Source organism: Parasteatoda tepidariorum, chromosome 1 (assembly GCF_982258835.1).
Source record: "Parasteatoda tepidariorum strain Cologne lab strain chromosome 1, Ptep-v5.0, whole genome shotgun sequence".
In the NCBI taxonomy this organism is placed as follows: Eukaryota; Metazoa; Arthropoda; class Arachnida; order Araneae; family Theridiidae; genus Parasteatoda; species Parasteatoda tepidariorum.
Genome location: NC_141755.1, coordinates 725,578 through 750,190, shown reverse-complemented (window position 1 = coordinate 750,190; position 24,613 = coordinate 725,578). Strand labels below are relative to the sequence as shown.

At 28.3% G+C, this 24,613-nt stretch overlaps 1 protein-coding gene across 2 annotated transcripts; it reads right to left on the bottom strand.

Annotated features, from left to right (window-relative positions):
* Positions 1-1,656: 1,656 nt before the first annotated feature.
* On the bottom strand, positions 1,657-24,561 carry mRpL3 (mitochondrial ribosomal protein L3). 2 transcript variants are annotated; one of them, XM_016056713.4, is made up of 9 exons: positions 24,319-24,561; positions 17,295-17,528; positions 14,302-14,392; positions 13,591-13,725; positions 11,797-11,896; positions 10,345-10,405; positions 5,611-5,719; positions 5,458-5,535; positions 1,657-2,012 (listed from the first exon to the last, which is right to left on the bottom strand). In XM_016056713.4, the coding sequence occupies exons 1-9, from the start codon at positions 24,528-24,530 to the stop codon at positions 1,755-1,757; spliced, it is 1,278 nt and encodes a 425-aa protein (XP_015912199.3). In that variant the 5' UTR covers positions 24,531-24,561; the 3' UTR covers positions 1,657-1,754. The 2 variants fall into 2 exon arrangements, with proteins under 2 accessions (XP_015912199.3, XP_071036392.2); XM_071180291.2 differs by lacking the exon at positions 17,295-17,528 and having other exon boundaries at positions 24,319-24,539.
* Between the last annotated feature and the right edge of the window lie 52 nt (positions 24,562-24,613).

The following is a 24,613-nucleotide window of genomic DNA, read 5'->3' as shown; positions in this document are numbered from 1 at the left end:
ATGCCCCATCTCATTGCATTTACAGAAAGTGTAAAATAGTGTTCTAAAAATTTTACAAGAAACATTGTTTGGGAAAAAATAGCATTTAGTACTAGTCTATTTTTGATATATTTCAAAACTGGTGAACTTACTACTTGATAGATCATGAACCAGGGTTCCCACTCAATTTCAGAAAAACATTCCCTGACTTTTCCAGGTAAATTTCAATGAAAATCCATACCATATTTTATCTATACTACGAAATTTTTCACTAGAAAATTTGGATTCTTTTATTTGCTGTGCCAAGTATTAGATTTTTTGTGTAAAATAAATATCATTATATGAGGAAGGAAGCATTTCAGTAGGTCTAAAATGTAAATTTTTTTCAACAAATAACTGTAATACATGTTAGAATTATTTAACTCTAATCTCAATAACTGAGTATTGTTACTAACAATTTTTTTCCAGGTATAATGAAGGAATTTTCCAGGTTTTTGTAAGAAAATTGCAACTTTCCCTGATTTTTGGAGTTAAAATAAAATTCCCTGACCCGTGGGAACCCTGAATGAACATGGGTGCCACTGTTCAGTCCTGGGGACTGAAATCAGTTTGCTAAATTCCATCAATATCTCTCACCCGATTGTTTTTTAAATTAAATTTTCTTTTATTTCCTTAAAAATGCGAGAAATATTTTTGTTAAAAATAAATAATTTTTTATAGTTATTGCTAAAGAATCAGGTAATAATGTCACTCTGCAATGAAAGAATAGAATTGATTGAACTTCAATATTTTGTTTGTGAATACAAAATTTGTACTATTGTTGAATATAATTTCTGATCACTTTCTCCCGAGCTTTTGTAATGCTAGCGAAAGTTAAATTGCAATTAATATTTTTTAAAACAAAAAAATTTACTTAGCCAGGATAAAAGATAATGGTAAAATGAAAAGTAAATTGCTTCTACTCGGTGACTAGTGAAAAATAGATATACAAAGTTAGCTTTTTTGTTCGTAAAAAAAATTATTGATTTAATATATGGGCCATTATCAGGGAAAGGTACATTTTGGTGTCAGTTATAAATTTCTGAAGAGTCTGGTAAATAACTCTAGACTGCGTTAAATAGTCAAAATATAAGTTCAGTCATGAAATTCTTATAGACTGGCATCCATGATCATGAATTGTTTTGTTGTAAATAATTTGTTCCATTAAAGTACTTGCTATGTTTTTTCTTTTTGGAGAGGCGGTATTTTAAAGTAGCTTAACAAAAAAAACATTTCCCGCCCTTCAAATAAATGATTCTCTATGCGCAGTTTAGAAACTTTTTGTATCAATAAAATACAGCAAGACTCATCAACACACAATACCAAAAAAAAAACTGGCTTTTTTGCTAAGTTAAATGTTTAATGCAATAACAAAATATGCACTTAATTTAATAACAGACAGATTTTAGGAGTCAAGAAAATTAAATCATTTATCACCATTCTAAAATGATCTAGTTTGACTTTTTATTTTAAACGTTGTAGAAAGAGAAATAAAAGTGTAATAAAAATATTTTTACTCCTGCATTTTACATAAAATAAAATCCTTTATAATAAAAAATTGATTCTGACAGTTTTTTCATCCAGCTAAATTTTTTAAAAAAATGAACTCACAGAGTGGGTCAAGCTAGACCAGTCAAATAAAATCTTAAACTAATTTAATTATGAATGACAAATAATTACAAACTATTCAAAATAAAAATTAACTGAACACATATTTTTGATAAATACAATGATTCCTATGATTTTGAAGCTTCTTCATCTTCAAATGTTACGGATGGATCAGAAAAATTATGAAGCTGTTCGTCATATAAGTTTTCAGTTACTGGTTCTGTCATATCTTCAGGAAAAAATGTAGGAAAATGAGGGGGATCATCCTCAGTGTGACATTTCTTCTCAATATAACAGTCGTAAATTATACAATAATTGTTTATAATTCCAGGCACAGCAGGTCCATGAACATATAGCACGTTATATTTTGTATTAATACGCCATATCTGTAAATAAATATTTTAAACATTTCTGTAATTTCGAAATTTATCCAAATTCATTATAAAAGTCAGCCAGATTTAGATACTTGATATTTTTTACTTCAGTGAAAAATTTTTTTAAGGTTTTGAGGGCATTTAAAGTAGGTAAATGCAAAAAAGTATATAATTGTATTTTTTATACATAAATCAATCTTATTGTATTTTTTAACTGTTAGTAAACAAGCGTTCATGTCATTTTCTTTATTAAATACACAGGAACACATAAATATGAACTAGTCAAATTTCCCCTATTTCTATATAAAACTTAAATAACTTCTTAATTATTAGTTATGTCAACTAGGGTGAGATTTCATTTGATTCAGTGTAAAGAATTGCATCGGAAATATATTGCTTGCCTCGGTGCTGTACATGTGTTTTGCCACATCCCCCTAAAACAATTTACAGTTTTCCCATAATTTCTGTAATTAATTTCTCAGGTACAAGCTGCATAGTTTAAGGCTATATTATATAAAGGGTGAAGCAGTAACCATAGATCTGTGCATTGATTTTATTTCTACTATACTTAAGACTTATTTTGCATACTTGTGTAGTATTGCTTTAGGCTATTAATAACCTTGAAAGTTGAGCAAAAAAATTATTTTCAGATTCTTGCTACTTTAAGGTCATGCCAAATGTGAATATTTCAACAAAATCAAAAATGTCAAGTATCCAACCTTCCCCAATTTTTAAAAAAACTCTTTCCTCAAAGCGTAAATGGTCTATGCAACATCAAAATGTAACTATAAATTGGTATTGAAAAAATTTAAATATTTCAAAATTAAGAGTTTATTAATTGATAACTAGTTGTAATTAATTGTAAGAAAAGAACTGATAAAATTTTCTTGAGGTAGAAGCTTTTTTTCTTTTACAATAAACACTAAAAAAAGAGCTTCAAAGGAATAAAAATTTAGCAAATTTGGTTAAAATTAAATCTATCTAGTATTTTTAATATATTGCACACATGAAGATTCTAAATCACACATTTGAAACTTCACTTAATCAGCGCTCACAACTTACGTTGATTCCATCATTAATATATGTAGTGTGTTGATCATTCTTTTCAATAAATATTGCTATAAGTTTTTTTTTTTTTAACATCATAGTTATTATTGATATTTTCGTATTTTTCTAAAAAAAATTTTAAAAACTTTTTTTATAATAATATTAAGGCATGGGAAGTTCAAATGGTAGATCTTAAAATTCACTCTTTAACACACTCGGTTTATGCCGATATCAATCGTTTATTCATGCGGTGTTTAAATTGTTCACAATATTGTAGTCAATATTTTAAATGTTTGATAATTATTGCTAAAACATTTTCGGCAGCTATTGCTAGTAAAGCCTAGAATACCAGCTAATTCAGGCTTTAACTGCTAGCTGCTAGTGCTACCAATTTCCTCAAGGTTTTTAAAATTACATTTATCAGTTAATATTATTTCTACATGTACAATTTGAATCGTCTATTTAAATATTTACTTTTTGACAAGCTCAACTTAAGCTGACAGTATTGTAAATCAACATAGTGTTTTCATTGTGTTTTCGGCAGTTATTGATTTTCACATGGTTTTTAAATATCCCAATATATTTCAGACAATATGAGAAATTCGAATCGCACATTTGAGTATTTACTTTTTAACGCAATGATTATATTGATTTTTTTTAGCAATTATAGCTATTGATTTCCACATAGTTTTTAAAATCTGATATTTTAAATATAATATTATTTATTATAACAACCAAATCTCGAAATGAAATAAGCATTTCAGTAATCTTGTCGTGTAACTTTATTTCGGTAATTACTGCTACAGATTTCAGGATTTTTTCCTTTAATGTGATGACGATTCATAAAATGCAAAAAGAAAATAATTAGTTTGTTTTTCTCTCAATAAAATGCGACAATATCGCTCATATTAAAATAAAATAAAAATTACACATTCAGTTAAAAATTATATACAGTTTTTTTTTCTTTTTTTAAATGCAGAACTTCTGTTACTTTAAATAAGTAACATATATATTTGTTGTATTTTGCAGAAAGACATTAGTGGTAGAGAGTTTTGTCGCAAAAAGCCTTAAAAAATTCTGCCACAGTGGGGAGAGGTTTTAATGGTCTCTCCTAACGATTTTCTTCAACACAAAGTCTACGGAAAAAAATTCTATGCTTCCCAAAAATGATAGCAAATAAAGGTGAACTTTCTTGGAGGTTTCACTGTATATTATTCAGTATGTGAATGTAAGTCATTTTTATTTAGAGTATAAAAATATTTCATACAACGAACTTCCAATTTTTTATTTGAAATATTTTTACTAGTTAAAATTTAACAATAATGTAAACATTTTTTTATAATTATGATCTGATAATAAAAAACTACGGATTGTCTCTCCTGTGATTGTAGGAAGGAGTTGTCTTGTTTAATCCTCATTTTCTAGGAAAAAGCACACAATTTTGAAACAAATTGTGGTCAGTTTTGTAGTAAGTTAAGTTACAAGTGTAAATAAAATCAGTTATCAAACTTTAATTACATTGCAGACACTATGTATTAACTGAGGTAGCAATTAACAAGCTGGGTAGATGAACAGTAATTGACATTTTCGAAAAATTTAAATTTCTTGGAGAAAGTTCTTATTTAACTGTTCAACATTTGTTTATTTTGAAAAGCTTTTTAATACCAAAATGGATGAGAGGTGTAAGTGACAGTTTCTGAATGTTTTGGGAGTGGAAGAAGGATACGAGTGCACTTGGCAACAAATAGTCAATGAAGAATTTTAGAGAACCTCTCACATGGCATTATTTATGTGAAGAAGGAGAGTGCCAATGCACTAGTATGAATGAGTGTTACAAGATTTGAAATTTGTAAAGTGACAATCTAAATTATGGAGTACTCTGTGAGCAATAAGTGTGAATCAAAGAGAAGTTCCCTCTTTGTATAAATTTGCTAATTTATATGCTAAAAAAAACTAATATCTTTAATATTTTACAACAGTGTTATATTATTTATTTTATTTAAAACCAATAAAAAATATTTTTATTCAGTCTTAGTTCAACCTTTATTTCTAACTTTGTTTTTCAAACCAACGTTATTTAAAAAAAAAAAACAATTTTAAAATTAATTACGGAATTTTCACTTAAGTGATAAATACCAGCAAAGCGCTACTACTAAACAGCCATTAAATCCTTGAACCATTTTAAAACAGTTTTCAGATAAACCAAGCCAAAAAAATATGGCTATACTGTTCCAAATTAAGGTTAATAAAATTATAGTTTTAAACTATAAGCTCAAATAAATATTTTTTGAAAAAAATTAACTATATAAAAGAGAAATAACAAAATTGAGAAATTTTGAAATGTCATGTATACTTTTCATTTACTGAGTTTGTTAAAATAATTCAAACAAATTAAATAAATATTTCTCACCTTCAATCCTCTTTGTAATCTAGCATATCCACCCATGAGTCCAGGTAATTTTTTACCTTTCCAGACACCACGCTTTCTCTACAAATAAATATATGTACGAAATTTAATTTTTGAATCTGATTTAAAAATATTTAGAGATGAAAAGTATCTTACGCCACCACCAATACAGCCAGGCCTGCGATGACTCTTTGTGCAGCCATGAGTTGCTGGACCTCCTTTAAAACCCCATCTCTTCATCACACCTTGAAAACCATGATATCGCCTGTAAGATTATATTTCTAACCTTAATATAAATAAAAGACAAAATACTTTGTTTAAAATAAATTAAAAAAATTTATAATTTCTTTAGAGTTTTTAAGCATATCCTCTTATTTGTCAATAGGGTGGCTTAGTTTTATAAAATGACAATTATTCTTATTATTAAAATAACAAATTAATTGTATGTTTCTGCAAACCCAGCATTAAGTCATAAAATATGTTTGTTTTTTTTACAATTAAATGTAAAATTTTCAATATAAAACTACTTCATAAAATGGAGTAAATATAACTACTTGATTAAACAAATAGAAAACTTACCATATAAATGCTATTTATGCTAATGTTTATTGCATCGTCATCATGATGCAAAATAGCAAATGAAAGTGGTAAGAATTTGTTAAATTAAACGTTAAATGTGCTCTTATATTTTTACCTGACTTAATTTCATACCCACTGCCATATATGGCCCATTCTTGATAATATTCCATTAAGTTAACATCACTTTGGAAAAATAACATTGATATATGAACAATTAGAATAATAATAATAAAAAAACACTACAACCAAGATAATATGGATTTAATAGCCTAATTTAAAATATATTTAAAACAAAGTTTTTGATTAATATTTTATTGGAAGTTTAATGGTGAACAAAAAATTTTAAGAGTTCAAGAAATTACTGAATTCAGTATAAACACTGAAAAATCACAGGTTTCGATATACAAACTATCCTAATCTTTCTGCTACACAAGCTCTTTAATATATTATAAAAGATCTTCATTATACAGTAGGGAACCGATTATCCAGAATGGTCGGGACCATCGCTATTCCGGATAACTGATTTTTCCGGTTTTTTGAATCGCTACAAAAGCCGTTTTTTTATTGTTAAACCCAACTAAAAAAAATTGGAAATAATTTTAAAAATAAGAAAAAACGATGAAGTAATGCACTAATGATTATTTCCAAAATGATGGTAAGGTAAACATCTTTAAAAAAAAGAAAGCAAAATCGAAAAATCTTAAGAGGAAAAAAACCTTTTTTTAAAAAAATGGTCAGGGTGCGTAGCCAAATCTTTGAATCAAAAATGAGCACTTTTTAAAAACTTTTCAAGCAGTTTACAAAAATTTTCAAGCACTCAAAATTTTTTTATTAAATCAATGATGTTATTGAAAAACAAAAACTTTTTATAAACAGTTTAAGCGTTAAAAAAAAAAACCAAAAAGAAACGGGCGCAAATCGAAACAATCAGTACTTTCCCACATCACCGAGTGAATTCAACTTGACCCTGAACTCAGAACAAAAGTACCCTTACCCACTACGTCAAAAAAAGTGTTAGAAGTAAAATAAAATAAACAAGAACAAAATTAAAATAAATTAAAAAGAAAAAAATTTCATAAGTATCTGATATTCGCTATCCGAATTGGAGCACTCGGGTTTCGGTTTCAAGTGTGCGCGCATGTGCAAGTCATAACGTGGGTACGACATGAAGTCCGCGTGAATAATTACGTAGCAAACTCACCATTTTTCGTGAAATGCATGGGATCCACCAGATATCACTGAAGAGGGAAAAAAATTATTCGAAAAAAAAAAAGCACTTTTTAAAAACTCCAGCTGAAAAAAGCACCTTTAAAAGCTTTTAAAAACGAAATCCCCAAAAAGCACCTTTAAGTACTTTTTACAAACGCTACGCACCCTGATGGTGAGAAAATTTATCAAATTTCGTTCCGGTTTTCTGATTTCCGGATAACGGGTTCTGTACTGTATAACAATTATTGGGCTGGGAGAAACTAGAAATGCAAAAAGTAAATAAGTCTTTAGCGTGGAGATAAAGATAAACAATTAACAATGTTAGGGTCCTTTATTTTTTTAATTGATTTCATATACCTAATTGTTATATTACCATAGTTAAACATTTATAATTATAAGATACCTTTTTATGAAAATTTAAACAAAAGCAACAACAGTTGTCCAAAATATGATATCAAAAATATTTCGGGGGATCTAAATACTAAAGTAGGTAGAGAAAGGGAATTTAGATTTTTAACTGGAGGATTCGGTTTACCTGATACAACTAATGATAATGGACGAAAATTAATTGTTTTTGCCACTTCACATAATATGATTATAAGAAGCACGTCCTTTCCACATAAAAATATTCACAAAGCTACCAACCATGTGGCACTTATGCTAACCTAATTGATGCAAGACATTACTCAGATTTGAAGGATGTGAGGGCTTATCATACGGTTAATGTGGATTCAGATCACTTCTTGATAATAACTAAAGTCAGATTAAAATTATCTAACGCAAAGAAGTTCAAGGGAAAAACGTTGAGACAACATGACTGTGATAAACTTAAAAGACTTGCGAAGGGATAAGACTTGCGAAAAACTAAAGGAATAGTTGAATTTAATGAATTGTGACGATAGCACGGAAAATAAATCGATATGTATAAAAGACAGTATTTGTCGCTGCCAATACCGTGATTGGTAAAGTAACTAAGAAAAAGGTTAAGGATTGGTATGATGTTAATTGTGTCATTGCTAATGATAAAAGGAATGTTGCGTGTAAACATATGATACAAGCACACACAAGAAATAGTGTATTGATGCAGAAAAGATCTGAATAAACTCTTTAGGGCAAAAGAAAAGTCTTTGATAAAGAATTGTTTAAGGATGCTGAACATCTGAAATCCATTAATAAATGCAGAGCATTCTATCGGAAAATTAACTGCAGTCGACTGAACTTTAAACAGACCTCTAGTCTATGCAAAAACAAAATTGGTGAAATTATTACTGATAAACAGGACACTTTAAAACGACGGTGCGAACATTTTAATGAACTTCTTAATGAATATTGTGAGGATGTTGAAATAATTGCACCCAAATCCAGCAATGACATAGAAGTTGAGGCTCCAACTATTGAGGAGATCAGGGCTGCATTTACAAACTTAAAGATTAAGAAGGCTTCGGGACATGATCTTATTTCAGCAGAACTACTAAAAAATTGTGAACCTGTTTTATTGAGGAATTTATCTGAACTTATTACTGACATCTGAAACTCTGAGATTATGCCAATGGATTGGAATATTACCATTTTGTCTCCTACTCACAAGAAAGGAGATCCTATGACCTGTACCAACTATCGTGGCATTAGTTTGTTTTGCCTAACTTATAAAATTCGATCTAGAATTTTATTTCTCAGGCTGTTACTATTCGTTGACTCACAAATAGGAAAATATCAATGTAGATTCCATGCTGGGAAATCAAATAAAGATAGAATATTTTGTCTCCGTAAGATTTTAGAGAAGTCAATGGAATTTAACATTGAAACACAATCTTTTTATTGATTTCAAAGCTGCTTTTGATAGTATCAATAGAAATTATTGCTTTCATATACCTTATATTATTATATTACCATAGTTAAATATTTATTATTTTTACATGCTTAATTTTTAACAATTATTATATTGCTATAACTTTTGTGCAATGATAAAGATCTTAAAATTTTTTACTGTAAACAATGTAGCATTAAATAGAGGTTAAAATAGTGCTGAATAAAAAAATTTCTTAAATAATACAGAAATAATAGGTAATGTATTGGAGTTTTAGAAATTCTTTCAGAAGTGAAAAGCATTTTTTACTAATATTTTTCTAATTTCAAAAAATAAGTTCAAAGCCACAATTTTGAAGTGGAATATAACAGGGAAAAAAAAATTATTTTTGCAATATTAAAAACAAAAATGAGAGATGCACTATTTCCCAAAAACATGAGGAAATTTTAGGTGATGGTAGAATTTGATTCCAGTGAAACAACTGTCCCTCAAGTTTTCATTTTATGAATAATAGAAATAAAATTTTCTATTTGTTAGTTCACTAGAAATAACTTTAGTTCACTAGAACTAGAAATAGCTAAGCTTGAAAATCATATATTTTTTTTTATTTCAGTGTGTCACCTTTTGTTGTTGTTGCAAAGAGTGATCAATAATAAATTTTATGCGTAGCAACCAGGAAAACTGTATTGTCATTAAACAGAAGCTCTTATTCAAATTTGAGCACTCTAGCCAGTTGGAAAGTGGTAATATCTGCCTCCCACAAACAAACATGCAAGCTATTTGCGAAAAAAATTGATAAAAGCTTCACATTTCTAAATTTTTTCAAATAAATCACTATTGCATTATTAACGAGAAACATCACAATTTTAGATGTAATGCTACAAAAGGTGTGATTCTAAAAGTCAGAAAATTGAAAGAAGGAAACACTTAACTGCAGTCAGGGAATCTCTTATAAAAATTTGGTCCAGTTAGCATCAAAGTTAATATAATTGTTTTGAGCATTCAATTATTTCTATTTAGCTTATCGTAAAAATGTAACATATCATATTTAAAGTAGTAATACCACTCTGTGAAATTATGGAAGTGATAAAAACAATACAAGTCTTAAAATTTTACGCTTATTTAATATTACGTTAGTGATATACACATTTTAAATCTATAAGAAAAATAGTATATGACAATTCATACATTTCCAAATAGTATATAAGGACAAAATAGCACAAGGCATATGATTATTTTTTCATTTCAATTTAATTGACATTTATTGAATTTAAAAATTTTTAAATTTAACTTACGTAATGCCTCGGACATTAACATAATCACCAACCTCAAAGTGATTGGCGAACAAAGGAGTACCTGCAAGACGATGAAAGTTAAATAATAATAAAAGAAAAATACTATATTAATACATGCATATGGAAATGAGATTAAATAAGAAATTATACTAAAATGCTAAACATCTAAAGTGAAAACAGATAAAACCTGTATGAAAATATTTCTGTAAGTAACATAAAAGAAAAGACTTTATGTGTTAGATTCATTTTATCCTTTGTGTAGGTTTGTAAAAATCCTTTTGGGAGAAGTTCAAAAAATTTTCATCATTGCAAGAACTCAGCTTAAATTGTTTTTATTCCAAATTCCATTAAAGAAATAAACATGTTTAGTGTATTACAGTCTGCACAATTATCAAAATATCCGAATCATTTATCATGATTTTTAAAAATATAATAAAATGCTAAATTTTGCAATTTAAACCTTTCTTGCTCTATTGCAGAAGAAAATAAATACCATCCACAGAGTTTGCACATTGAAATTCCATGAAAGTTTTGAAAACCAGAGTAGAAGCGTTTCTTGAAGACATATTCATCATTATTATGAGATATTCTATAATTATCTTATATCAGAGGTATCAACTTTTCTAACTAACAATTCGAAAACAGAAGTACAATAACACAGAAATATATACAGGAAGCATTTAGAAAATTCGAATTAGCTCAAGTTTAATGTTGACATACTATTTAACTCCATATAGGTATATAATATTAAAGGAATTATGCATGGATTTATTATTAAATAAAAGAAAAGTGACTCTTTTGATCACTTGGAATCAATGCTCCAGTTTCTGATTAAATTAGAACTAGCCCAAGCTTTCTATCATCCTGCATTTGAAACACAAACAACTTTTGCTCACAGCATTTTAGATTTAAGCTCGTGTTCTTTTTTGCTTTTCTATAAAGTGCAAAGATAAAGTTTCAAAATAGCTTATTGGAAGAGGGATTTCTTTGCCTTATTTTATTTCTTATTTTGATAAAATCAATTTTGTATTTTAATAATTATTTTTAGAATTGCTTAGGAGGTAGAAAAAAAATTATCATAGATAAGTTGCACACAACAAAATTTCACAACTCTTGGTAGTTAAGGGAGGGAAAACTCATTTTGAACAAATTATTACAGAAATTTTCAAAAACTGTAAATTTAATTACTCAACCTAAAGATTGCAATCTTCATTATGAAATCCTAAGAATTAAAAATAAATTGTACAATTGGCACCCCTGTAAAGCACATAAAAAAACAAAACAAATTCACATATCCTGAGATTTAAAAGAAAATTAAAATAAAATACCAGTTGAAATTAATTTCTTCCAAGGAAAAACGATAAGAAATAAAATAGAATGAAATAAAACAAAACTGAAAAAAAAATTTCCCAATAAGATTTAAAATAAACTGAAAAGCCATATTATATTTACCAGGTTCAAGCTTAGCGTCTGGAGTTATACGGAATCTGGTCAATTTTCTTTTTGGCATGACACCAGCTTCTGCAAACAAGCCATTATAAGCAGCAGTGAACTGGAAGCAAGAATAAAAAAATATTTTGTAATTGTTCCGTCTCTAATATTCCTCAATTCAAATTAACGTCAATAGATGGCGCCGAAACTCGTATACTATAACCATTGTGTGTAATCTATACCTTTACCTTTTCTCAATAAAATTTCATAAAGACAACATGTTCTGTTTTATGCTGCTGTACTTTGAGTCCTTCCAGTAATATTACAACATCAAGAATTTAACACAATTAATACCTACAGTTATTTTATTGCAATAAATAACATCCCCAGTTGATTTAATACAATAAATAAGAAATGACAAATTAATCATAACAATAATTCAAGCTTCTGTTATCTAAGCATTTTGGAGCAGTCAGACTTATAATCAGAATTTGATTCTATAATTAATATTTTGAATGTACAGGAAAGGAAGAAAAAAGTTTTTAATTGAATCAATTTTTTAAAAACGTGATTTAGAAAAGAAAAATCATTTTCACAATTTTCAATTGTTTTTACAAAATACCATCATTATTTTTGCTAAAGCAGATGACATAATTTTTTATTATTGCTAATGAGAATAATAATGTTTATAGCCAGTGATTCTTCTCCACAAACTTTTTTTCAGTTTTGCTTATTTAAATTATCTTAAACTTACAATCCTAAAAGTAAAAATAAATTTTTGTTACCAAAAATTATGAAAAAAAAAATTGCTTTAAGTATAAAAAAATTAAGCAATATGTGTTTTAATGCACACCAGAGAAATGATTTCTTTTTATTCAAATTTAACAAACTGTCCCATCTAACTAACATCTATACTGGGTGATTCAGTACAGTAGTTACAAACTTGAGTAGAGCAAAACATAATAATTGCTCACATCAGGAGCTAGGAATGCTTTCTTATTATGAACTGGCTGTTTGTGCATAGTTTAAATAGTACTCTTATTTATCTAAATTATCTTTATTTCATATTTTCTAGTAATTATTGTCAAAAATTATATTTAAATAGGTCCAGAAATAGTGACTTTAAGCAACTTGTGATTGTCAGGCTGGTGGTCAAATCATTTAATTACTTGCTTCCCAACCCTTTTTATTGCCATGGACCGGTCAATGTTTGATAATTTTACCACGGTCCATTGAAGGAAGGGGGGGGCAGACAATAATTAATTATATTTTAGATGGTTTTAATTTAGTTGCATTTAAGCATGCCTTCGAAACAAAATACAGTCACATGTGCGATATGGGTGCAGCTTTAGATGACAGATTTTAGTTTTAAGTTTTATTTCAGCTCCCAGCTAACCTCTCGTTCATAGAAAGCAACACAAACCTAAGAGAAATACACCAAAGTAAATAAAATGGAAATAATTTAATGTCCCTTGGACGGCCCAGTACCATTTGATTCATGGACCAATTCTGGTCCGCGGTCTGGGGACCATTGTGTTTTTGGTTCATAATTTTTTGGGCAAAGTCTAAGCAATTTCAGAGCAAAATTTTTAACAACTTCTAGAAAATATGAAATTAGGATGCTTATTATGCTTTGCAGTTTGTAACTGCTATGATGTGCTTTTCTCCAAGTTAGTAACAGCTATATTGGATCACCCTGTATCTTAACTTTGAAGTGAGTGTTTCCATTAATCTGATGTTTACAGCTACAGTAAAGAGCCACTTTTTATTCCATTTACCTTGAATAGATATACTTAAGTATCATAAATTTCTCACCAATTGTGGATCGGCACTTTCTGCACCAACAACTAAACTTCCATAAACCTTAGATGGGTCTTTGCAATCATCATAATATTTTGACTGAGAAAATATTTCAGGAGGATTATACCTGATGACATGATTATCTAAGACCTACAATTAAAAAATTATTCAGAATACCATACAAAACTTTCATTTTTCTACTAAATAAGTATTCATATTTATAACTAAAATTGTTAAAATTTCAATAATTCGTAGTAAATAATTCCAAAAATCTATATTACATAAACGCCACAAAACCATCAAAATTTTTTCCTCATGTTGGCTACTTTTCATGTAAACAAACAAGTTGAACTATATTCTTGTTATAATTACCCATGTTAAATATTTTAACAGGTAACAAAATATCTGAAGAGCTATATTTTAATTCAAGAGCCTAGCAAGCTCTGAATGAGGCCAGCTAGTGTGCATCTAATTTATTAGAAACATAGAACTCATTATGAATTCTGCAGGCAGAAAATTATGGTAAGTTATCATTTAAAAATATTAATTTAAATTAGTAACAAGATAAGAATAAAAATGATCATTTGTTGTAATTTGTGCGATACGTAAATAAATTTAAGGTAAAAATGTTGTTGCATGATTTGTACTTTAAGACATGGTCCAGTAATTTGACAAATTTCATGTTATAAGACATTATATATAAATTCCTAAAAAAAAAGAAGATACCTGTAACAAAGTTGTCATAATTCTTTGGCCAGATTTAGTCCACAATGGATAAATACCAATTTTCCGTGCTATGACACCGGTTCTTATAGATCTGAATAAAAAACAATAAATAAATAATTATATTAAGAAAAACAATAATAACTTGTTGAACTGATAGAATAAATTTTTACAGGTAAATGCTGGATAATTTCGTAATTTCAAATACAATGAGAAAACCAGATATTCAATCAATTATTTATTTAACTCACTGACGGTTCTGCACGTAAAAAGTCGCATTTTAACCTGCAGTCTTCTCTGCATAGCAAAACCGGTTTTCCCATGTTAACTGATAGGGGAACTGTGTGTAGGGGAGAAACATTCTCCCAATTTTGCCCATTTCCTTAACCGCCAGTGGGTTAAAGTAGGCAAGAAAATAAATTAAACACTAAAAATGGACAATAAAATTCATTATAATATATAATTATTTAAACTGTGAGATGCAATATCAAGCAAAGAAATAAATTGAAATATTTTCAGCAAATGATATAAAGCGTAACCTAAACCTCCTTCTCCCATTCAATCATGAATTTCTTAAAGCGTCTAAAATTTCAATACAAAAATCGAAACACTAATGTGTATGACTTGGGAATCAAAACTCAAAGTTCTAAATGTTAGATTTATAAATCTTAGAAATACAAGGAATGCTTTTACCAATACCCATATAATTGATTAGGCAGAAACATAATGGATATATATATAAAAAAAAGACTTTAATTTACATTGATTTAATAATGATTAAGAAGAGGAAGCAGCATTTAATAAGATATTTAAGGTGAAGAAATATAATTTGCATAAGGAATTCAGTAACAGCTCTAGAAATCTACCAAGAAAAATGTTAAGAGTCCTCATTAAGATTTGCAGAGATAAAAGAAAAAAATTATTTCTATGAATTATCATCAATAGTTTCAGCACAGAAGGGTGGTGTATAGGTGAAGAAAGAATAAATTAGATATAGAATTCTTTCATGACATAGAAAACTAATTTTAAAAAAAAAAAATTTAAATTTTGACTTTTTAAAAGTATCTCTGCATTTAACTTTGAAGCATCGATATTTATATTATAGAAAATCTCTGTTTGTATTAGAATTTAAAATGCTGCATACCTCCCCCCCCCAAAAAAAAATGTGGCATAATTACTTATATTTACTTCAAAATATCCTTCCTATAAGATTAACAAAATAAAGTTCTAAAAGATGCAACACATAATTTTTTTGTAGTACTATATACCCGAGCTCAGCGTTGGTAAAAATCTAGATTATGTTAAAAAAAAATCACATTTGTAATTAGTAGTTTACCCAAATGATCAGCACTCTCACTCTCTCTATATTCATTAAATAGAGGTAAAGATTTTCAACTGATACCAACTCTTAACTTTTTTGTGTGCTTTGTAATTGTTATGTGGGTAAATTTTAAGAAATTATTAAAATTCTTTACCCTAAACTGCTTCTTTTGACCCTTTATTTAATCAATCATCAAAGATTGTTTTTTATTTAAATCATTTTTTGAATTTTTTTTTACATACATCAAACCAAAGCTATAATATTGCTTAATGGCGTTTTAAAAAACTATTATAACTAATGTACTTAATCAGGGGTCTGCCCAGGCCGAATTTACAACCGTTCAGCTGTACCTTCACAAATTCAATTTCAGGAAAAACGGTACTTTCACAAAATACTTTTTCTTAAAATTTTATTTTTTTTGTATTTTTTACAAATTATGTCTAAATTTTCACAAAATAGGTACCCCTCAAAAAAACCTAGACAGACTCCTGTTAATATATCTGACTAAAAATGTTAAAATAATTATTACAAGCTAACACAGTTGTTTTTATTCAATATATTTATGAATTTGCAAATACAAAGATACAATTTGTCAGTAAGATATCAAATGAATTATAAATTAACATAGAACAGGATGCATAAAAAAATTAATTATTCTATATTACTCTGGGCAGAAATTTATTTCTTCTTCATTACTTATAAAGAAACTACACATTAAGTTTTAAAAGCATTTGCATTTAAATGAACATGAAACTAAATTGGTACAATTGGCATATGTTTATTAATAGCCAATTATTTTATATATAGCTAATGGATAATATTAATTTAAAATTTTTACAAATTTCAATCCATATTGAGTCTTACTTTTTTATTATGATTTACACTTATCATTATTTAATGATAAACATATATTACCCTCTCATTATTTCGCTAAATAAAAATTTTAATATCAATGAATCAGACTTTAAAAAAATACAACTTCACGAATACTTACAAATTATTATAAAAAAGATTTACAATTTTCAACTCAAATTATAATTTTTTTTATAAAAACAAATCAATTGATTTGAATTAATGAATTTTTTTTTAAAAAAAATCGAGTGATTTAAATCAAAATATTTAAATTAAATTATTTAAATATTGTCATATACTATATAAATATCATGTCATGTCACCACATAAATATGTAATTAGAAATACAGGGAAAAGGCATCACCTTAAATTTCGATAAAGATCAGCAAGATATAGGATAAATGAAACACAAAGAGAAAGAGGGGGGAAACTCATTAACATTATTTATTATTCTTATAGTAATGCTTCTTTCAATTAAAAATGTTTAATCCCATTCACTGTGATTAAAAATAAATAAAATAGTGTAATTATAGTGCGAAAACAAACACAAGAAAGAGTAACATTGTTTCCATAACTGTCATTTCAGATTTGCTTCAATTTTTTAATGAAATTCAACAATGTACGACCAGACGATTTGTTTTACATGTAAAGTTTAAATATATTAAAAAAAACAAAAAACTTTTTTAGTATAAAGGTTGATATAATAAGCGGACCAGAATATTAGGCTGTAGCATGCTGAGTGCAATATTTAAAAGATTAATTAATATCACTCTTGAAATATAAAAATTCTGTTTCAATAAGATTTTTTAAGTATCAAGCATACTCAGGAGTCCATTTTGGTCTTTCAATTGTCTCCTTCTCTTTCAAAGGACTTTCTCCTGGTTTTAAAAATTTTTCTAGCATTACTTCTTGTAAAAATTCTTTATTTTGAAGAGTGAGTTTATCATCTGTGAAGGCTCTTTTTCTAGGCACCCAATAATTGTCAAATCTATCTTTGTTTTTCCAGTCTTTATGAAGGCCATGTTTTTTTCGGACAGATATTGCTCCACTGACTGATCTGAAATCAAAATAAATATACAGAAACATGAATAGATTTCAATATATATATATAAAAAATAACATAGAGCTGAAGCATTTATATCAAATTTAATGTAAACCATCTTTAGGATTTAATTCATAATATAATTTATCATTCTAATTATAGGGCTTTGCTACAAAGATGTATACAATTAAACATCACTACATTACAGCAGATTAGTAAAGTATTATAAAGAGCATAATTTAAAAAAAAAATTTTTTTTTTACCTTTAAATTTCTCCCTTTATATAAAGAATATATAATCACAATTTACTTTTCTTTAAGAAAAAAATCCTAACACTTGCTATTATGTTTAGAAATTTATATTACTGGTCTAATATATAAAATTAAAATACATTTTAAATTTTGTTTTTCTCTTTTATAAGTAGTGAAAATTAAATAAATGTTCTGATAAATATGCAAAAATACAAATTGAACAACATTTTTGTTCAAAAATATGTTTGTAATAATTTAATAAAAAAAAAGGAAAGAAAATGACATATTCAATAAAAAAAAAAAACTAAATAAGCACTTGGAAAGGTAAAAAAAATTATCAGAAATAACAAAATTTTGTTTTTTAATTAATTTAATTTCAGTTTACAGGTTTTATCACTAGACTTTAATTCATAAGAAAATTAAAAATTAAAGGAAAGTAAAAAGTTTCAATAATTTTGAATTTGATGGTGAAAAATAAACTTATCTTACTAAAACAGGGCTTATTTACATTTTATTACTTAAATTTAAGAAATCCAGGAGTGAAATCCGTTAACTCATTTTCGAAAAAATTGATTTTCAGAACATTCAACCTAAAATCATAATATTGCTCAATATCAACGCTAACTGAATATTATAACAGTACTCATTCACATAAATATGACAGAAAAAAGGGCAAGAACAATTAAATAATTCTTTAGTTATCAAGTGATATTAATCATCTGCACCAACCACTAAATATAAATATCCCCTCATCCATATTTATTATTACTTATAATAAATATGGAAATATTAAGAGTGTTTATATTATTCTAAAAATTATTTTATTTTATGACTGTTTCTTAAAAATGGGAGAAAAAATATTAGGGAAGATTCCTAATAGGTATTTATGCTAAAAAAACTCCAACATTTAGAAGGAGGAGATTTCCGTGATCCGTCACAGATTAATCGTCAACTTCTCGTCAGTGGACCAGGAGAAACTAAAAATAAAAAAACACACCACAGCAGTGTTGCCAGAACTGATGATTGAAAAGTAGTGAATGGGAGCTCCAAAAGTAGCGGAATCGATCATTTTGTAGCCCAAAAGACTATGTGGATATATATGTGTGTGTATATATTTATACATAGCAGTGGGCTGCACCCCCTGCTCGCTGATGCTCGCCAACCCCCGAAAATTGCAACGCAATTTTATATGGTTTGCTTCACAAACAAAGCTCGCTACTAACTTAGGTATATTGCAAATGCACAAAATTCTAAGAATTCAAAACAATAATTCAAATCCATGTAACAACTTTTTTTAAAAGAAAAAATTAAATCTTTTTAGTAAATACTAAGTCATTAAAATAAATTTGAATTCAGATAAATGACATGTAATTCGTTAAACCTATTAGAAATGTGCTATAGTATAAAATCTTAAAGCGTAACAGCACGACTGAGACTCATTTTTCAATGAATAACTAATAGCAATAATAAAACAAATAAATTCGTGATATAAATCAAAAATCGTAAAATAAATTCGTAGAATATAAATTTGTGAGAAAAAAAAGCACTTTCGACAAAATACTAAAATAGAGATCTATCGACAAAGACTACTCACTTCTGTTTAGCTCAATAGTATGAGATTGCCGCAGCTGATGCTTTCTCAGGTTATTCCAGTTTCCGTTCTTAAAAGCGCTATATGTTGAGCCACCTCAGCTAGATTTGGCATGTGAAATTTTTAGCGGCAATCATTGGTCGATTTTTCTAGCGTTGCCATTCGGGGAGTTGCAATGAGGCTTTTTTTTGTCGCTTGGAAATATATATATAGATATGTGTATATATACACATACAGTGGTGGCCAAAAATGCGGACATTTTTTGAAAGTTTCATGTTTATCAACTTTGTGTGCTTGAAGAGTATTGAAAATATTTACCCCGACCTGCCCCAATTGAGGGCATACGGGTAAATGTTTATTAAAAACCAAGTAAAAAAAAACATTAAAGAACATAAAATACAAAAAATGCATAAAATACATAAGATACAAAAGTCAAATGGCAACAGCCTGTAAACTTTGCGGGCGAACAATACTCTTGAACAAAATTATATATCTACAATTAGTCAGAATATTAAAGGCACAAAATTTAAAAACTAATCATAGGGCAAATTGCCTATTAAGGAAACAATTAATCGAGTTACAAATAGTAAAATCATCAAAATAGTGTTGAAATAGTAAAAGTGGATTAAAATGGTGTGAATGACGAGGACAGTTCAAATCCTACCTAAGACCACCATGAGATTTAAAATTTTTTTTTTAAAGTCACTAAAAGTCCAGTTTTAAGGATAGTCATCCCGGCTAAAAATCAAAATCGCCGAACCAGAGTGCTTGAAGAGTATATTAATTTTCACTTAAACACTGTTCTCCCATGGCAGAATTTTTTGGGGTTTCTACGACATACCTCTCTAATACTAATATCTATCTGCAAGATACTTTTAAAAGTAACAAATATACATACTATTAAAGTAACAAAAGCATCATCTTCAAAAAAAAAAAAATTTTTCAGATGAAATAAAATAATTTTTTAAATAAATATGTAATATTTTTTTTGTTCTAATGTTATGGGCTATATTTTCGCATTTTGTAGGGAGAAAACACACTAATATTTCCTATTTCGCATTTTGTAAATCATCTCATTAAAAAAAAATTAAATCGTGAAATCCGTAGGACTCTTCAAAAAAGGGTTACTAAATGCGCGCTTTCACTTCGAGATTCAGTTGTTGCAATAAAGAATATCATGTTAAAAATATCTGATTTTAAAACTATGTGGAAATCAATAGTAATAACTGCATTAAAAAAATTTGAATGAACTTTTCTGCATCAAAGAAAACCAAATTTTTTACTTCATTAATCTTAATTTTTCATCGTTCACAAATGAGAATAGAAAAAGCATTTTTTTCCACTCAGATAGGCGAGAAAGGCATATTTTGAATATAATTCTGAAGAAAAGATAAAATCTTTTGAAAATTTCTGCAGGGAAAAAAAAAACTCTTTACTTCCCAAAAGAAAATTCTTTCTGCAAGAAATTGGTAACGTTCTGCGACAATGTCGCCACAATTCTGAGAGGGGACACTGTTCTTAGGACTAATCAAATGTCTGTAAGTATAGTTTAGGTTATTTGGTTGGTAAAAGAGTTATTGTTGTGGAAATATTTTGCGGAATGATGCATACTAGTACAATTAAATAGAGTATTGCTGTTTTTGAATATTTAAAGTTCTTTTTTTTAATGAAACTAATTTTAAACAATGTCATCAACAAAAAGAATTAATTGGACATCTACAAAAAGAAGCCGAATTGTCATATTATGAGAAAATGGCCTCCCTTATGCTGAAATTACAAGACAAGTTGGTGGTTCAGTGACTTGTTCTAGATTACGAAAGTTCTGTTTACGTTATGAAAAAACGAAATCAGTGGAAAATAAAGCCAAATCAGGCCGAAAAAATGCACAATTGCTACTGCCGATGGAAAAACTAATCGGCTATGCCTTCAAGATAGAAAAATTTCAGCAGATGTCATTAGATGTGAAATGAATGCAGCGGGTATTGCAGTAAGTTCAAGAACAATAAGAAGAAGGTTATCAGGATTTGGACTACAAGCTAGAATTCCAAGGAAAAAACCATATTTAAATCAAAAGCAACGTGATAAACGAGTTAAGTGGGCAAAACACATTAAATGGTCAGAAAATCAATGGAAGGAAGTAAACTGGAGCGATGACAGTAAAATATCGCTCTTTGGTAGTGATGGTAGAAAATACGTGAGACGTAGAGTAGGTGAAGCACTTCATCTTGATTGCATTTAAGCAAAGTACAAAAAACCCAACAAATATCATGATTTGGGCATGTATGTCTGCAGATGGTGTGGGCCGAATTCAAGTGATTGATGGCATCCTGAATGCCAAAAAATACATCGGAACTGTCCAGAAACCAAAATTGATACCTTCAATCAGGGATCTCTTCCCTAACAACACACCATTTATTTTTCAGCAGGATTCAGCTCCATGCCACACAGCAGAACTATGCAAAGCATGGTTTCAAAATAAAAGCATAGATATATTACCATGGCCAGGAAACAGCCCTGATCTCAATCCAATTGAAAATTTGTGGCGACGTTTGAAAATTCTTGTACAAAAAAAATGTCCATCCAATAAAAGACAACTTATTGAAGCTATAATTGATTCTTGGCACTGTGCAATTACAAAAGATGAACTCCAAACACTCGTTCACTCGATGAAAAGACGCTGCGTAGCTGTCTTAAAAAATAAGGGTTATCCTAGTAAGTATTGATTGTGTAAGCATCACTTTAAAAAAATGCAAATCTAAGATAGATCTTACTATTATTTGCATAACTTTTTTTGTAATACAGATTATTGTATTTATTATTAAATTCTACATTAAATTACCTTTAATTTGATATGTAAACGTTTGTATTTAAATGAAAATTAATATATTCTACAAACACACAAAGTTGAAAAACATGAAACTTTAAAAAAATGTCTACACTTTTGATCACCACTGTATATACAGTACACTCTCGATTATCCGTGCTCATTCCAGAGTCACGCAAAAAATATAAAGAGAAACATTTTCAAGATTAAAAAAATTTGATTCATGAAGTTATAACACTACCAAATTTTTGGAAAGCAATATTCGTTATTGGATTGCAATATATGGAACAAATCGTCTACATTATGGATGATATGGAAAATTGTCTACGTTATCACGATCGGGGAGAAAGATGATACCGCTTGATGAACAATCCTCTTCAGATGTTCAAGAAAAATATGATAACAGTATTCTCGAACAAGCAAAAGAAATCTAAGGTTTCGAAATTCTTTATGAAGAAAATTTAGAAGATTGGTTTCAAAGTGATGCATGTGAGCTTGGCTTCCAGTATTTGACTGATGAAGATATTGTTATGTTGTTAAATCAAATAGTGATGATAGTAACTGATGTCAAAGGTGTAGTAAATGAATGAAATTTGTGAGATGTAGTAAATGAATGAAGATTATATGGGAGGATTTGATTACGGTGACATTACTGCGGTTCGTAAAATATGTGTATCGATATATGGCGAAGACGCATTACACATTTTTTAATAAGGAAAATTCCTAGTTTGATGTTATGCATGCAAATGTCAGTAATTTATATATTTTTTGTACTGATATTGAATTTTTCTTTAATAAAAGGAGTTTTCGGATTATCCTTGTTTTTCGATTGTCCGTGCGACCTGTCCCGGTGATTAACTCGGATAATCGGGAGTGCACTGTATATATATATATATATTGGCGATCGAAATGGGCTGCTGGTGGCATAGAGCAGAACTCTCTATCTATGGTAACACTTCGCATGCTTTCCCCATTAGCGTGTGGTGAGTCATTGAGGGAGGAAGTACGTTAGTTTCTCACTTGATATTCATATAGATTAAAATCTTTTAAGTTGGAAAACTATATAGAACCTAAAACTACATTAAACATAGCTCTAAAGAAAAGTATCACGAAAATTTTAAAAAATAATTTCATTAAATAAAGAAAAATATTAAAAAAAAGGAAAAATATCGTAGTACATTCCTATACAACTAAAAGAGGAGGAGAGGGAAGGGCCAAAGGCAGGAAACCGGTCTTTCCCCAGATGGCGTATTTGAATGTTGTGATCACAAATAAAGCATAGATATGGAGAGATTCTAGACTGCATAGAAAAACAAATCAAGAATCCAAAATTAAATCTGGTCAAACGTTTTCAGGAAGAAAGAAAAAATTCTTTTTTAAAAAAGATATAGAAACTGCAGACTTTTCAGAATCATTTTACATTAGGAAATGAAATTTTTCTTAAAAAGTAGTATAAAATTCGGTAAGAAAGTAGCGGACTTTTAAGATTTGTAGCGTTTGAAAAATAATAAGTAGCCCAATTTGATTCTGAATAGTGAGGACTTTTAAAAGTAGCCCAATTCGCTACTTGTAGACCAATCTGGCAACACTGCACCACAGAAGGGCATAATTTATAACCATCCTGCGTAAACATCTACATGACCTTCTTTTCATTTTTTTAACTGGCAAGTTTAAAATACATTTGGCACCATTGGCGGTTACAGTTGGAATAATGTGGAAATAACTCCCCCGTCACACGTACATACAAAATGAATGGCATTATCAGTTATTCAATGAACATTTTAGTCAACTTATGGTGTTATTAATTAATAGTTTAGAATTTTTTTATTTTTTACTTTATTTAAATTACAAAAAGTAATATTTAAGCATTAAGGTTTGTAAAAGCAAAATCTAACCAAAAATTTTGCATAAACTTTCTATAAAAGGGTTTTAGAGTATATCATTAAGATTACTGTGTATCTTTATACAGTAATCTCATTTAATATATAAGGTACGCTCTTTCACGTACATTTATGAAACTAAATTAGATATTATATACACTTATTAAGAGCTCAAACTAATTAAGCCATTTATTTGTGTCACATTTAATGCTCTAGATTTAGTCACAATAAATAATTCACAAAATTAAATAAAACATACGATTTGTACAAAACATTTTCAGCATAAGCTAAAATACAGCGAGAGTTTGTGTAGAGGGTAAGTGAACGAGTGATGTAAATCATTTTCAGTTTTTCACTTATATCTAAAACGTTCTTCAAGAAAAATAAAACGTATTTAAGGAGTTGAATATCTCGATAGTTGAGAAAATAGATATAATGGCCCTGGTTGAGAATTTGAAGATAAATAAACATGCTAAGAAGTTACGGTTATGAGTTTGCTAGTGATAAATTTTAAATTTATTTTTTTCATTTTTTACGCAATAAATACAAATGTG

Excerpts from the sequence above, each read along its gene's own strand:
- mRpL3 (XM_016056713.4), bottom strand. The coding sequence starts at position 24,530 with ATGTTTATTTATCTTCAAATTCTCAACCAGGGCCATTATATCTATTTT. Across the intron at positions 13,726-14,301 it reads TTATGACAACTTTGTTACAG|GTCTTAGATAATCATGTCAT; the intron begins GTATCTTCTTTT and ends TTTTAATTGTAG. Across the intron at positions 5,720-10,344 it reads GTTAATGTCCGAGGCATTAC|GCGATATCATGGTTTTCAAG; the intron begins GTAAGTTAAATT and ends ATAATCTTACAG.